A 16,532-nucleotide genomic window follows, 5' to 3' on the forward strand; every position below is an offset into this window, starting at 1 on the left:
TGTAAATACTGCCTTGATATCGGCTGGAAAGCCTAGATCTTTTTTTTTTTTTTTTTAATTTTAGGCTTTTCAGCCTGGAGGAGAGATCTGGGGTCTTATTGACCCCAGACCTCTTTATAAAGAGGACCTGTCATGTCCTATTCCTATTACAAGGGATGTTTACAAAAAATGTTATCCTCGTTGTAAATGTTTTTCAAAACAATCTTTAAGCTAAAAATGCACTAAAATCATTACTAGTAGATACAAACACAGCAAATGTTACAAAATTCCTGCTCAATTCCTATTGAATATAAAAGTTTAAATGATAAAAAAGTGATAAATGATAAATTAGTGATAAAAAAATTAATAAATAAAGGGAAAGTGTAAAAATAAAAAAATAAAAATAAAATAAAGAATAAAAAAAAAAAAAAAAATGAAAAGTGCCCCCATGAACACACGCAGATATTAATGCATACTTACGTTGCACCCACATATGTAAACGGCGTTCAATCCACACATGCAAGGTATCGCCACAAACCTTAGAGCTCCTCTGTAACTCTAAACTGGTAGCCGAAAAGGAAATGAGGAACAGAAACACAAAGGAGTTCTATAGTAGAGTTCCTCCACTATAGAACTCCTTTGAGTTTCTGTTCCTCATTTCCTTTCCGGCTCCTGTCTGTGTTCTGGAGTTGGAAGGGCTAGGCGCCACCTTTATTAGGTGAGTCAGTTTCCCAATTTTGCTGGCAGTGCTACTACCCAGCAACATGATCCTGGGGTGCCGTGTTCTCTTTCTTGTACATTAACTCTAAACTGGTAACCTGTATAAAATTTGAAAGCGTTGCCTACTGAGATTTTTAAGTGCCAGAGTTTGGCGCCATTCCACGAGTGTGCGCAATTTTAAAGCATGACATGTTAGGTATCTATTTACTAGGTGTAACAGCCTTTTTCACATTATACAAAAAAATTGGGCTAACTTTAGTGTTGTTTTGTCTTTTTTAATTCATGAAACTGTTTCCCCCTCACCCACAAAAAACGTGTTAGAAAAATTGCTGCTCAAATACAGTGTGACACAAAAAGTTGCAATGACCGCCATTTTATTCCCTAGAGTCCCTGCTTTAAAAAAAAAAAAAAGTATAATGTTTGGGGGTTCTGAGTAATGTTCTAGCAAAAAAAATGATGATTTTAGGAGCGGAGTGCCAGAATTGGCCCGGTATGGAAGTGGTTAACCACTTACCGCATACTGACGTACCGGGACGTCGGTAAACTTTGTGGGGTTATACCGGGATGATGCCTCTAGCTAGAGGCATCATCCTGGTACCGTGGTTTGAAGCCGACGGTCGGCTTTCCGTCGGTAATGACCGATGCGGCTCGGGAGCCGCTCGATCGTTACCCGGGTGAGCGGAAGGGGACGTCCCCCCCCCTCCCGCCGCCTTCCGTGGCTTTGCTCGGGGCTCCCGTCCCACCGGGAGCCCCGAGCACCCAGCCGGCACGTCTGCCGGCTGGATGGAGTCCCGATGAATGCCGGAAACGGCATCGATCGGGTCTCCGATGACGTAACCCGGAGGCGGCGTCCATGACGTCACTTCCGTGTTACTGTGCTGCAAAAGGCGGCAAATTAAAAAAACGGCTGTATGCAAAAACGCCGTTTTCTGCGTTTTGCATACATGGAAGTGTAGTGGAGGGGTCTAGGGCCTTTTAGACCCTCGATCCCACCATAAAGTGTACCTGTCACTACATATTGGTGTCACAAGGGATGTTTACATTGCTTGTGACAGCAATAAAAGTGATCAGATTTTTTTTTAAAAAAAACTGTAATAAAGTTGAAAAAAAGAAAAAAGAAATAGAGAAAAAAAAAAAAATAATTAGCCACCCCCGTCATCGTTAGCTTGCGCACAAAAAAAATGTATACGCAAGTCGAGCCGCGAATGAAATCGCTGTTCAAACCACACATGTGAGGTATCGCCGCGATCGCCAGAGTGTGGGCAATAACTAAAAAAAAAGATCTACACTCTAACTGTAAACTGGTAACCGTTAAATAAATTTAAAGTGTCGCAGATTGAGATCTCTATTGACCGTAGTTTGTCGCCATCCCACGGGGGGGCGCAATTTTAAACCGTAACATGTTGGGTATCTATTTACTCGGCGTGACATCATCTTTCACAATATACAAAAAAATGGGCTAACTTTACTGTTTAGTATTTTTTAAATGCAGTGAAATGTGATTTTTCAAATTTTTTCCAAAAAAATGGCGTTTTAAAGACCGCTGCGCAAATACCGCGTGACAAAAAATTTTGCAATGACCGACATTTTATTCTCCAGAGTCTTTGCTAAAAAAATATATATAATGTTTGGGGGTTCTAAGTAGTTTTCTTGGAAAAAATACTGGTTTTAACTTGTAAACAAAAAGTGTCCGAAATAGGGCTGGGGCTTAAGTGGTTAAATATTCAATCAACATAGTGTATTTGAAAAACCTACATAGCATATATGACCCTTTGGCTAGAGTGCTCCCACAAGCTAGATGACTCCCAAATTGTGATTTGGCCTTTGTGTTGCAACAAGGATCGCTGGACTTTGTCCAAAAAGTTCTGACATCACAGTTTGAAAAACATACAGTGGGTACGAAAAGTATTCAGACCCCCTTAAATTTTTCACTCTTTGTTATATTGCAGCCATTTGCTAAAATCATTTAATTTCATTCTTCTTCCTCATGAATGTACACATAGCACCCCATACTGACAGAAAAACACAGAATTGTTGACATTGTTGCAGATTTATTAAAAAAGAAAAACTGAAATATCACATGGTCCTAAGTATTCAGACCCTTTGCCGTGACACTCATATTTAACTCAGGTGCTTTCCATTTCTTCTGATCATCCTTGAGATGGTTCTACACCTTCATTTGAGTCCAGCTGTGTTTGATTATACTGATTGGACTTGATTAGGAAAGCCACACACCTGTCTATATAAGACCTTCCAGATCACAATGCATGTCAGAGCAAATGAGAATCATGAGGTCAAAGGAACTGCCTGAAGAGCTCAGAGACAGAATTGTGGCAAGGCACAGATCTGGCCAAGGTTACAAGAAGATTTCTGCTGCACTTAAGGTTCCTAAGAGCACAGTGGCCTCCATAATCCTCAAATGGAAGACTTTTGGGACGACCAGAACCCTTCCTAGAGCTGGCCGTCCGGCCAAACTGAGCTATCGGGGGAGAAGAGCCTTGGTGAAAGAGGTAAAGAAGAACCCAAAGATCACTGTGGCTGAGCTCCAGAGATGCAGTCAGGAGATGGGAGAAAGTTGTAGAAAGTCAACCATCACTGCAGCCCTCCACCAGTCAGGGCTTTATGGCAGAGTGGCCCGACGGAAACCTCTCCTCAGTGTAAGACACATGAAAGCCCGCATGGAGTTTGCTAAAAAAACACCTGAAGGACTCCAAGATGGTGAGAAATAAGATTCTCTGGTCTGATGAGACCAAAATAGAACTTTTTGGCCTTAATTCTAAGCGGTATGTGTGGAGAAAACCAGGCACTGCTCATAACCTGTCCAATACAGTCCCAACAGTGAAGCATGGTGGTGGCAGCATCATGCTGTGGGGGTGTTTTTCAGCTGCAGGGACAGGACGACTGGTTGCAATCGATGGAAAGATGAATGCGGCCAAGTACAGGGATATCCTGGACAAAAACCTTCTCCAGAGTGCTCTGGACCTCAGACTGGGCCGAAGGTTTACCTTCCAACAAGACAATGACCCTAAGCACACAGCTAAAATAACGAAGGAGTGGCTTCACAACAACTCTGTGACTGTTCCTGAATGGCCCAGCCAGAGCCCTGACTTAAACCCAATTGAGCATCTCTGGAGAGACCTAAAAATGGCTGTCCACCAACGTTTACCATCCAACCTGACAGAACTGGAGAGGATCTGCAAGGAGGAATGGCAGAGGATCCCCAAATCCAGGTGTGAAAGACTTGTTGCATCTTTCCCAAAAAGACTCCTGGCTGTATTAGATCAAAAGGGGGCTTCTACTAAATACTGAGCAAAGGGTCTGAATACTTAGGACCATGTGATATTTCAGTTTTTCTTTTTTAATAAATCTGCAACAATGTCAACAATTCTGTGTTTTTCTGTCAGTATGGGGTGCTATGTGTACATTCATGAGGAAGAAGAATGAACTTAAATGATTTTAGCAAATGGCTGCAATATAACAAAGAGTGAAAAATTTAAGGGGGTCTGAATACTTTCCGTACCCACTGTATATAAAAGGGAACATATAAGACCCATACTTGGTAATAGAACTTTGGGCTAGTAGTAAAATACCCAAAGTATGTCAAGAGGTAATGCTGGGTACTTACAGATGGAACCATGCCACTGTGAAACACATTCAACACTCGCCAAACAAAGGAAAAAGCTGCTTAGATTGTCCCCAGACAGGTTAGGATAGTGCAAAACCCAATTCCCCTGAAACAATGCAGGAGAAAATAGAAGTGGCGTCAGATGTGGTCCCTGGCATCCAGGAGCCAGAAGCCAAAATTCCTGAGTGCAGCAGGCATCCCATGAAATAAAGACAGATCCAATGTGACGAAAGCGTCAAACCATTTACATTGGCATATACTATATCTCCTTGACCCAATCTGATATAAATCACTAGCCATAACCAATCTGCTCATTGGCAGCAACAGAACATTGTAATGGAGGTGATGAGTGGACAGGGTCAACTGTAATCAAGAGCCAGTGGGGCACTTAAACCCAAAATCTTTGCAAAGAATAGACACAGTAGTTTAAGGGCCATCTTACCGAATGGGCACGCTAGGCAGTTGCCTAGGGGCCCCACTTGCCCAGGGGGCCCCACCCAGGGCCGGGACAATGGGTGGGCAGGAGCGGAGGTTGCCCTGGGTGCAATGGTTTATTGCAAGGAATGTGGCGCCCTGACCCTAACACTAATGGAGGGGGGAGGGGGCACAGTTTGTCATCTTTGCCCTGGGCACTGAATGGCCTTGTCCCGGCCCTGGCCCCACCTGCCCAGTGACCCAGCCCCAGCCAAGCATTATTCCTGATTCCCGTGTGCATCCTGCCAACTAACTTAGCAGGTGGCATGCGCCTGTTGGCCCTGCGCTGCTGTCAGGCCACTTGGGCCGTGGAGGGGGAGCCCACAACTGCAGGAATGCCTGTCTGCCTCCATGGGAACACGCACACACAGGACAGGTCTGACTCCCGTCCGTGTGTGTGGTCATCGGACCCAGCCACCCTACTTGGAAGCTGTCATTAGCCTGGCACAGCCAATCAGGAGAGAGAGTCCTGGACAGCCAAGGGACTCGGGACATCGCTGGATAGAGATGGGGCTCAGGTAAGTATTTGTGGGGCTCAGAGGGGCTGCTACACACAGAAGATTTTTTATCTTAATGCATAGAATACATTAAGATAAAAAACATTTTGCCTTTACAACCCCTTGGAAAAACTACCCTTTTCATACATCTTCAAGTGCTAAAACTCTACACAATATTCATAATTTAGGTTATGTTAAAGTTACATTCATAACAAGCATCTACCGGAATATATAGGAACATAGTGATCAGTTAGATAACAAACATCCCCATATTAATAGGTCTAGAAATCTGATTGGACACATGACATTCCCTAGGGAAGATAGAGATAAGATTAATATCATGTAGGGGGTGTGTCTGGTTAGCTCAGAAGATGGTTGCCTAATTTACTGCTCTCCTGGGCCATTAACCTTAGTGTCTGCTCAGAGACAGACGGAGAGAAGCTTTGTACAGCAGTTACTACTCCCTCAGCTCATCGGTCACCTGGGAACCTGTCCAAATGCCTCAAGCCTCTGAAACTTCTGCAGCGGCTCACATACTTCTATCCAGGACCTCTCACACAAGATGGCATCTAGATCCAGTGGCACGATCTACTCCCGACCTGCTACTCGCGGTCTGCTGCAGACTGGAAGGGAGATCCCCTCCTTTATGGGTGAGTTCTCACCTCCCACTACCCCCTTTATATGTAGCCTGGCAAAAAAAAAAGAAGGATGAAGCTACCCTCAACGGTACATAGCAGCATGAACACTACTGTGACGGTACTCACCGTCACTGGGAGTGAAAGACAGACACCTAATGGTTTGGAGTGCTTCAAATGGGTCCTGTTTTTAAACTTATGATAATGTGTATTGAACTTCAATGTCAGAGATAGGGTCTCCCTATTGTTTGTGTATTGAGATGTGATGTGGATTCTGTTAAGCATGTCTGTCCCATTGTTAAATGTTATGAACTAATTGTTTCTGTCCAGATGGCTAGATAATTAGTTCAGGTTAGTTATATTTATGTATACAATTTCATCTGCATATGATAATGTAATCAGGCAACCCCTGACCTGTGTGTGGTAATCTGATCAGAAGGGGGAGGTCCATGCTGTATATAAACTGTGTGACTGTTCAATAAACTATTAATTGCAGTACAAGATAAGTTGTTAGCTTTGTATGGGGGTGGCTGGAAAATCTGATATCTATGTTGACTGGGAGGAAGCCATATACTGATGGAAGTCCACAAGTACAGTGTGGGTTGCGGTTCCGTTACAACTACCAGTACAGTTCAGAATACCCAAACGTATCCTTCCATTGATGCTTTCCCCCCCAGCAGATCAGCCAACATTAGAACACACCAAGATCAATGTTTGTCACCTATCAAATAGAGATTTAATTCTATTAAATAAAATGTAGCACTGTGCTTATAGGGCTTACTGTGTGATGATTTTTTGGGCCTCCTCTGATTACCTGCAGACAATAACTTAGGGTACAGTTCACACATTCATCCTTCCTCCCAATGGTTCATTACTCAATAAACAGTCCAAGGGTGTTGTTTTTTTGGTATTTATTGTGGAACTTGGATGGGAGAAGGAAATAGTGGGATACTCCAACTGTAACTATTTAAAATTAATAAGGACAACTCTCACTTGGCCTCACCAGGTTACTTGTGGAAGCAGTCACACTGCATTAACCATACTGCCACGTGTATGGAAAGGGTTAAGTCTCCTTGCTCTTTTTCCAGCAATAGACTTGGTGAACTACATTATCTTCAGGATACTCTCTAGCATCCCCTTTACAGACACCCGTCCACTGACTCTTCTAGCTTCAGGGATGCCCCCCTCTGATCAGGCCCCTTGACACAGATCTGTAATCACTGTATGCAAAATCAGATCCTTCCAGTGGTTCAGTTTCACTCTAACTCCTTAGGCCCTCAGGTCGACCACCTGAGGCCACATGGCAACTTCTACAGAGGAGGAGGCAGCCACCCCCTCCCTCCACGACTCTGCTCTGCAGCTGAAAGACCCCGAGCACATGTACTCTTGCAATGCAGGGTTCAGGGGGGGCAATGTAAAGGGAGCTAGAGGACACTGCTATGGGGGTGACCCTGCCCATAACAGTGTCCTCTGTCCCCTTCACATCACCCCTCCTCCTCCACACACACTCAGTGGTGTCCTCTGCCCCCCTTTCCCCTATAGCAGAAACCTCGGTGCAGGGGTCGGCGGTGCAGGGACCTGTTTGCGGTCTACTTGTCACCTGCCTGCAGTCGATAGGTAGACTGTGATGAATGGATTGCCGACCCTGTAGAGGGTCCACAAAAAGCTGCTACAATTGGTAGCCAACAGCTCTCAATTTTACTTGGAATGAATGCACAACATCTAAAAGTCATTTATGAAAGCCAGTGACTCTAAAATACCAGATCGGGCTAATTGAATGCTACACAGGAAACGAAAATCCAGGAAAACCTTGTTAAGTACTTTTCACTTTTAATCCCATTTATTTTATTGTCTTTGTAAATTTTGTAAAGTTTTTTCTTTAATCAAATGATATTTCAAAATCATTCAAATAGAATTCCAGTCAAAACCTAACTAATGCTAAACCAACACATTTTAAGCCCAATCCATCTAACCCTGTGAAGCAAAGATCGCTGTACTTACCTGTTCTACAGCCGTTCTGGTCTCCAGCGATGGATGCTGTGTGCACGAGAGAACCGACAATGGCTGTGAAATGCCAGGGAAGTGACATCACCCATAGAGTTACTATGGGGCTTCTGTTGTACCTTGCCCCTCCTGGACACTTCCACACACTGAAACCACCGCTGTCAGTGTGGGATCGGACTGGTGCAGCTGCAGAACAAGTGAGTACAGCGAGTTAGTTAGGTTCTGACTGGAATTCCCCTTTACACTGTTTCTGTAGGTGCTCCAAGAACTTAAAAAAATCTTTGCCTCGTTTAAGAACCCTAACATATTTTAACCACTTGCCTACTGGGCACTTTCACCCCCTTCCTGCCCAGGTCAAATTTCAGATTTCAGCACTGTCACACTTTGAATGACAATTGTGCGGTAATGCTACACTGTACCCAAATTTTTTATCATGTTTTTTTTTTTTTTAGACGGATAGAGTTTTCTTTTGGTGGTATTTCATTATGCTGTTTTTTTTTTTAGTTTGTGTTGTGTTATAAAATTTTGTAAATAAGTATTTTCTCTCCTTCACTAATAGGCACTGATGAGTCTGTACTAATGGGCACTGATAGGTGGCACTGATGGGCACTGATGGGGCAGCACTGACGGGCACTGATAAGACAGCACTGATGGGCACTGGTGGGGTGGCACTGATAGATGTCACTGATAGGCAGCACTAATCGGCACTGATAGGTGGCACTGATAGGCATAACTGATAAGCATCACTGATAGGCAGCACTGATTAGCACTGACAGGCATCACTAATGGGCACTGATTGGCAGCACTGGTGGGCACTGATTGGCAACAATGGTGGACACTGATTGGCAACACTGGTGGGCACTGTTGGGGCTGCACTGATAATCAGGACACTGATGACCAGTGCTCTGATTGTCAGTGCAGATGTCCCCTGTGTGGATTTGCCAGTTTTCGGCTCTCCTCTACTCACGCCCTGTCAACGTGGGGGGGGGGGGGGATATTAGATAACTGGCAAATCGTCTTTAAGTCCCTGGGGTAAAGAGCCACCATTGTGACAGACCCACTGATTATGGCCCATGGAGAGAGCAGATCTTTCTCCAATAATGGACCACCACTTTAATAGACACTGAGAGCAAGGCTTGGATTACTTCTCTGAATAAAGACAGTAAAGCTTCCCTTCTGGAGGGGGTGGAAAGGTGTAGTAGTAATCGTGTACAGGCTAATTGTCAGAGGGAATATGAGGCGCTCATGCAGACTGGGTTGGAGAGGCTCCATTACTTGGGACAGAAATATTTATTAGCTATAATCACTCAAGGGATCTATGAAGATACAATAATTCTACTGTATCAGACTGCTGGGACATTGTATGACTTCTGATGGCTTGTCTAGTGGACAGAATACACAAATTTGTGTCACTCCCATTGTGTGCCTCCTAGGTTGCAGTCCCATTGCTCATTGTATATTAAGTCACCTATTGTTTCTGTCAGTCAGCTCACCTCTTGAACATGTAAATCATTTTGAAACCACTGTACCTTGTTATTAAACCATTATGAAACGTTTATACTTATCATAATGTGTAATGTACTTTGTTATGGGTTCTCTGGTAAATCCCAACATTGTCTGGGTGGAGTCACTAAGGTGGCTATTTGTTTAATAAATTAATGTTTATAGTATATGTTGGCTGTTGTATAGCTATGTTAATTATATTCCTGTTTACAGTTTATATTGTTAAGGTAATATGATTAGGAGGCAAGGTGCAAAGCAGTTCAGTCACAGCCACGATTGGCTCTTTACCCTGATCTGTGATCAGCTGAGTCTGAAGGAGCCATTCGGCTTTAGCGCGGTCGCAAAGGAGTTAAACTCTGTTACCTTCCTGTCTGATGTGGCAGTGAGCATTGCTAACATTTCTTGGGTCAAAATTGTTAATGCAGATACTGTGTGAATACTGTGAACAGTGTGTGTTTCTATTTACACACATGGTGGATGCCACTGTTGTTTGTGTGTATAAACAGTTTTGTGCGATTTTAACCGACCCCAGTGACAATCACTCTCAGTCTGTTGGCTCTGAGAATTGATGTTCCATGGAGGATGAGAGTGCAATTGTCACAGCAATGGTGGGATTTGAGACTACCGCCATCAAAGTGATGACTCTAGCAAAAAATCATCTTAGACCCATGTGGCCTCCAGGAACACCGCCTGTTTACAGGGAGGACTGATATCCTTCAGGCCCAGGCTCCAGCCTGCAAGCTTTAAGCCAGGCATAAAACATTTTCACAGGGGAAGCTCACCAAGGACCTCTTTCCAAAAAGAAGAACTATAAAAAAAGACCCTTTCACACCATTGTTTTCTTGTTCTGCCAAAGTCAGGTCCAACTCTCTGATAACAAGTAAAGCCTCGTACACACGATCAGATTATCGAACGATCTTGCGTCCGATTTTTGTTGCATGCTAGTCTCATATGGAAAGTGAAGAGGTTACTTTCATACGAAAATTCTCGTATCAGGGGCGTAACTACAGGGGTTGCAGGGGTTGCAATCGCTACCGGGCCCCATGCTCCAGGGGGCCCGGTAGCAAACCAGTGGGTGAACTTCCAGGATCGCAAAGGTCACCCTTGCGACCGGACCCTGGCATTGCACCACTGTGGGGAGGCCCCAAGATTGCGGGAAGGGGGCCCACAAGATTGCAGGAAGGGGGCCCACTGCAGAACCTGTGAAAGAATCCTGCTGCGGGACCATAATAAAAGGCCATGCAACGAGTGTAAAGAGCCCCAGGATTAGTGGGAAGAGCCCTGGGCTTGAAGGTAAGGGCCCTGGCCAGGGGTCTGGGGGGCCCTTCATGGTTTCTTGCATCAGGGCCCTGAAGGTTCTAGTTACGCCTCTGTCTCGTATGACAGAATTCAACTCCAGAAGTGATGTTATGTGTTGAATTGTTTTGTATGTGTTCTTTCCTTTCTGAGCATGCCTAGTCTTGCTCTTACGATTTTATTCGGACAAAAACTGTACTAATTAAACAAAAATCGGATGTTGTGTTGGCGTACAATAAAAATGTTATAGCCTGCACATCCAGATTTTGTCGTCCGAAAATTCGTAATTGGCTGTCGAAAGCACCATACTATCAATCCGAAAATCGGCGGATCGTTAGTCGGACGAAATTTTACTTCTGATTTTCATATCGTGTGTACGGGCCCTAAGGGTTGGATAGCTGATGGTATAGATTGGACTGTCAGTATCCATCACTTAGAAAGGACTTTTTGTATGGAGAAACAACACCCTACATTTGATATTTTGCTGAAGAAAAATAGACAACTGTTATGAATGTGCTTTGATCAACCTCTCTCGCTATTCAGTAAATTATAATATGGATGTCCCAACTCACACTCAATCTGTGGTGTGATTTGTTTTTTTTCTCCCTGTTTAGGTTCCTCTCTCAATTGTATGCTCTGTATGTCTACGACAACCTCATGTAGCGATGGCATCAGTCTACCTTGTCCTGCTGGCTATATGTGTGGTTATACTGCAATGACAGAAAGTGGGGTGGTAAGTTTTCTATTAAAAAAATAAATTGTCATTAACTTTTGGGTGTGAATTTGAGGTTTACAATTTTTCTATTCATTTTTTGCTTAAAAGTCCTATTCCGCTGTTACAATGGTATGCTTTTTCCTTTGGAAATGCCTTAAAAGGTAAAGGTGCAGTTACACTTTAAAACATAATTTTTTTTATGGAAAATGCACTATTGGTCATAGTTGGTCAATGACATCACCCAGGATCTCCCACCCTCTTGTTTAGGCTCGCTGATCGCCCCCCTCCTTTTCTTTTCACAAGGCGAAGTGGGAGTCCATGCCATTTTTTTCCTCAAAGGGCCAGTATCATTGAAAAGAAAAAAGCAAAAGATAACTCTGATCTCTTTTTGTATTGGTACCTGTCCACTATGGCAGTGCCAATCTAGCCATGCCCTTGAAAAAAAAAAACTAAAGAAAAAACAAATTAGCCTTTAAAAAATGCCAGAAAATATAGGAAGAGTCAGCTCCTATAGATCTCTATGGGATTTGCTGATATGTTCAGCACTTGTGAGCTTCCAAATGGATTTGGTGAATGTGCAGTGAACTGAACTTTGCCTGGTTAGCTCATAACTAATTATAAACCTCCCCACAAACAGACTTGTAGTTTTGAGATATGGAGGTGGCATATCTGATCATTAGAGTGCACTGGACAGTATGGCCAAAATCTGGTGCCTACCAGGGCCATCTTACTGAATGGGCACGCTGGGAAGTTGCCCGGGGGCCCCACCTGCCCAGCAACCCAGCCCCAGCCAAGCATTAGTCCCAATTCCCATGTGTATCCCGCCGCCAAACTTAGCAGATGACAAGCGCCTGTCGGCCCTGTGCTGCTGTCAGGTCACTTGGGCCATGGAGGGGGAGCCCACAACTGTAGGAATGCCTGTCCGTCTCACAGGAACAGTCACACACAGGACAGTCGAGTCTGACTCCCGTCCGTGTGTGTGTTCACCGGACCCAACCGCCAAACTTGGAAGCTGTCATTAGCCTGGCACTGCTGTACCAATAAATATTGCCTTATCCATAATTTGCATTTTTATTCTTGTGGGTAATTGTGTAGGCGGGGCCCCAGTGCACTGCATTGCCTGGGGCCCTTTGATGCTCTTAAGATGGCACTGGTGCCTACTGGACTGTGCAGTCACATTTCCAGTAGACACACTGTGAGATTGAAAGTAGAGGCAAGACAACAAGAATGGAAGTTATTAGCGCAATATCCATCTGATTAAATATCTGTCTCTAAGACTTTTAACTGGGAGGGACCGGTATGCTGTTATACTTCTGCATCAGAAAAGGAAAATTACAATCAGGTAAGTATACAATTTTACCTTTTCCTGACACAAGCATGACAGCATACACGTATGGGATGAAGTACGCCAATTAAAAACATAAGGGAGGGCCATGCTAAAGTGTTTTAATCAACATATCCTTAGATTATTTAGAATTGAAGTCAACTCCCCTACTTCCAATGTTGCTTGATTAACTTTGTAATAGGCTAAAAATGGTTTGTAGTATACGAATCTAGTTAGTATCCTGTAAAAATAGTTCTGGATCTCTGAATTCTGCCCATGAGCACGCTACCCGTCTGGTAAAGTGGGCTCTGCACTAGATTGATGGATTCATCTTTGCCATATAAGTCCCTTAGGCTACTTTGACCTGAGAAAATGCCATTGTCCTAGTGGACAGTAAAAAGTCTTCTTTTGATACAGCCAGGCCTGAAGAGGTCACTGTTTGACCTTCTAGAGAAGGGCCACGTCCATGTATTTCTTCCACATCAAGTCCACTATAACCAGTTGAGCATTTGAGGAACAAAAAGAGAATGCCGCCTTAAGGGAGGCTACTCAAGTATAACCAGTCCTAACTGGGCGAGGGGTGGAGCCCATACGTGTATGCTCTCATGCTTGTGTCAGGAAATAATTTGTCCCCACACCAGGATGTGGAGGGAAATTTCTGTAATGGAAAACCTGACATGGGGCTCTAACCCTCCACCCTACTCTAAAACAGGGGTCTCCAAACATTCTAAACAAAGGACCAGTTTACTATTCCTCAGACTTTAGAGGTGCCAGACTGTGGCCAGTGGGAGTAGAAAATGTCCTGGTTTTGGTGGGAGTGAACAATGCCCCATCATTGGTGTCAGAGAGAGGAATAGTGCCCAATCATTGGGGTCAGAGAGAGGAATAGTGGCTCATCGTTGGGGCCAGAGAGAAGAATAGTGCTCTGTCATTGGGGTCAGACAGAGGAATAGTGGCTCATCGCTGGGGCCAGAGAGAAGATTAGTGCTCTGTCATTGGGGTCAGACAGAGGAATAGTGGCTCATCGTTGGGGCCAGAGAGAAGAATAGTGCTCTGTCATTGGGGTCAGACAGAGGAATAGTGGCTCATCGTTTGGGCCAGAGAGAAGAATAGTGCTCTGTCATTGGGGTCAGACAGAGGAATAGTGGCTCATCGTTGGGGCCAGAGAGAAGATTAGTGCTCTGTCATTGGGGTCAGACAGAGGAATAGTGGCTCATCGTTGGGGCCAGAGAGAAGATTAGTGCTCTGTCATTGGGGTCAGACAGAGGAATAGTGGCTCATCGTTGGGGCCAGAGAGAAGAATAGTGCTCTGTCATTGGGGTCAGACAGAGGAATAGTGGCTCATCGTTGGGGCCAGAGAGAAGAATAGTGCTCTGTCATTGGGGTCAGACAGAGGAATAGTGGCTCATCGTTGGGGCCAGAGAGAAGATTAGTGCTCTGTCATTGGGGTCAGACAGAGGAATAGTGGCTCATCATTGGGGCCAGAGAGAAGAATAGTGCTCTGTCATTGGGGTCAGACAGAGGAATAGTGGCTCATCGTTGGGGCCAGAGAGAAGAATAGTGCTCTGTCATTGGGGTCAGACAGAGGAATAGTGGCTCATCGTTGGGGCCAGAGAGAAGAATAGTGCTCTGTCATTGGGGTCAGACAGAGGAATAGTGGCTCATCGTTGGGGCCAGAGAGAAGAATAGTGCTCTGTCATTGGGGTCAGACAGAGGAATAGTGGCTCATCGTTGGGGCCAGAGAGAAGATTAGTGCTCTGTCATTGGGGTCAGACAGAGGAATAGTGGCTCATCGTTGGGGCCAGAGAGAAGAATAGTGCTCTGTCATTGGGGTCAGACAGAGGAATAGTGGCTCATCGTTGGGGCCAGAGAGAAGAATAGTGCTCTGTCATTGGGGTCAGACAGAGGAATAGTGGCTCATCGTTGGGGCCAGAGAGAAGAATAGTGCTTTGTCATTGGGGTCAGACAGAGGAATAGTGGCTCATCGTTGGGGCCAGAGAGAAGAATAGTGCTCTGTCATTGGGGTCAGACAGAGGAATAGTGGCTCATCGTTGGGGCCAGAGAGAAGATTAGTGCTCTGTCATTGGGGTCAGACAGAGGAATAGTGGCTCATCGTTGGGGCCAGAGAGAAGATTAGTGCTCTGTCATTGGGGTCAGACAGAGGAATAGTGGCTCATCGTTGGGGCCAGAGAGAAGAATAGTGCTCTGTCATTGGGGTCAGACAGAGGAATAGTGGCTCATCGTTGGGGCCAGAGAGAAGAATAGTGCTCTGTCATTGGGGTCAGACAGAGGAATAGTGGCTCATCGTTGGGGCCAGAGAGAAGAATAGTGCTCTGTCATTGGGGTCAGACAGAGGAATAGTGGCTCATCGTTGGGGCCAGAGAGAAGAATAGTGCTCTGTCATTGGGGTCAGACAGAGGAATAGTGGCTCATCGTTTGGGCCAGAGAGAAGAATAGTGCTCTGTCATTGGGGTCAGACAGAGGAATAGTGGCTCATCGTTGGGGCCAGAGAGAAGATTAGTGCTCTGTCATTGGGGTCAGACAGAGGAATAGTGGCTCATCGTTGGGGCCAGAGAGAAGAATAGTGCTCTGTCATTGGGGTCAGACAGAGGAATAGTGGCTCATCGTTGGGGCCAGAGAGAAGAATAGTGCTCTGTCATTGGGGTCAGACAGAGGAATAGTGGCTCATCGTTGGGGCCAGAGAGAAGAATAGTGCTCTGTCATTGGGGTCAGACAGAGTAAAAGGAACCCCGTTAATGGTGTTCATGAGAGGAGTAGTTGGTGTTAGTGAGAGGAATAGTACCTCATTATTTGTGTCAGTGAGAGGAATAGTACCTAGTTATTTGTGTCATTGGGAGGAATAGTGCCCCCTCATTGGTGTTAATGTGGGGAATAGTGTCCCATCTATGTTGTCAGTGGGAAGAATAATGCCCAACTGTAATGCCAGTGGGAGGAATAGTGCCTCATCTTTAGTGTCAGTGGGAAGAATTATGATCCATTTTTATTCAGAAAATAAAGTCCTGCTAGATCACTTTAGTCTGGCCCCCTTTCTGCAAAATGAGCCAGAGGTTTAGCTATGTAAAACATTAAAAATAAGTTCCTATACTGTTTAAAATCCAGTAATACACTGTCTCACCCTTCTCTGCTCATGATCAGTGGCTCTCTATGGTTTGGCACTGTGCCAAAAATGGCAGTCTGGTCGATCTGATGGCAGCCTAAAGATTTACTGAAGCTCGGAGGCTCTGGGCTTTAGCAAAATGGCAGCCTACAGCAAGAAGAAACAATAGCAATGCTTGAGGAAATTTACAGCACACACTAATTTTGGTAGCATTACTATTCATGTGAAATGTATGTTCCTTGTTAAATAACATTATTTTTTATCAGGTTGTAAATGTCCACTTTAATATCAGTGGGAGGAATAGTGCCCCAAGGGCCGAATGAAAGCAAGCAAAGAGCCACATCCGGCCCTCAGGAAGCAGATTGGAGTCCACTGATCTAAAACATTGGAAAAAAAAAAATGTTTTGGATTTAGATACACTTTAAAACCTTGCCTGTTTTTATTGCAGAACCTTTATCTCCAATCATGTGTACCTCAAAAACAATGTGGCTTGAAGGGAAGTACCAGCCTTGCTAATGGAGAGAAAGAGAAGATGGCTACATCGTGTTGTAGCACTGACAACTGCACACCAAGTTTGCCTTCCTGTAAGTGACTCTCTCTGTTTCCTACTAATGACTAAGCTGCCATTTTGCCATAAAAGTG

At 44.6% G+C, this 16,532-nt stretch overlaps 1 protein-coding gene across 1 annotated transcript in view; it reads left to right on the forward strand.

Annotated features, from left to right (window-relative positions):
- The window catches only part of LOC309569011 (uncharacterized protein), a 168,933-nt gene that overhangs the window by 111,179 nt on the left and 41,222 nt on the right, over positions 1-16,532 (forward strand). Inside the window, exon 4 of the mRNA XM_082274771.1 lies at positions 16,339-16,474. Within this exon, the coding sequence (XP_082130897.1) occupies positions 16,339-16,474 (136 nt within the window). The remainder of the gene's footprint in view (positions 1-16,338; positions 16,475-16,532) is intronic.

This window comes from Pelophylax lessonae, assembly GCF_965119305.1.
Source record: "Pelophylax lessonae genome assembly, chromosome: 12".
Taxonomy (NCBI): domain Eukaryota; kingdom Metazoa; phylum Chordata; class Amphibia; order Anura; family Ranidae; genus Pelophylax; species Pelophylax lessonae.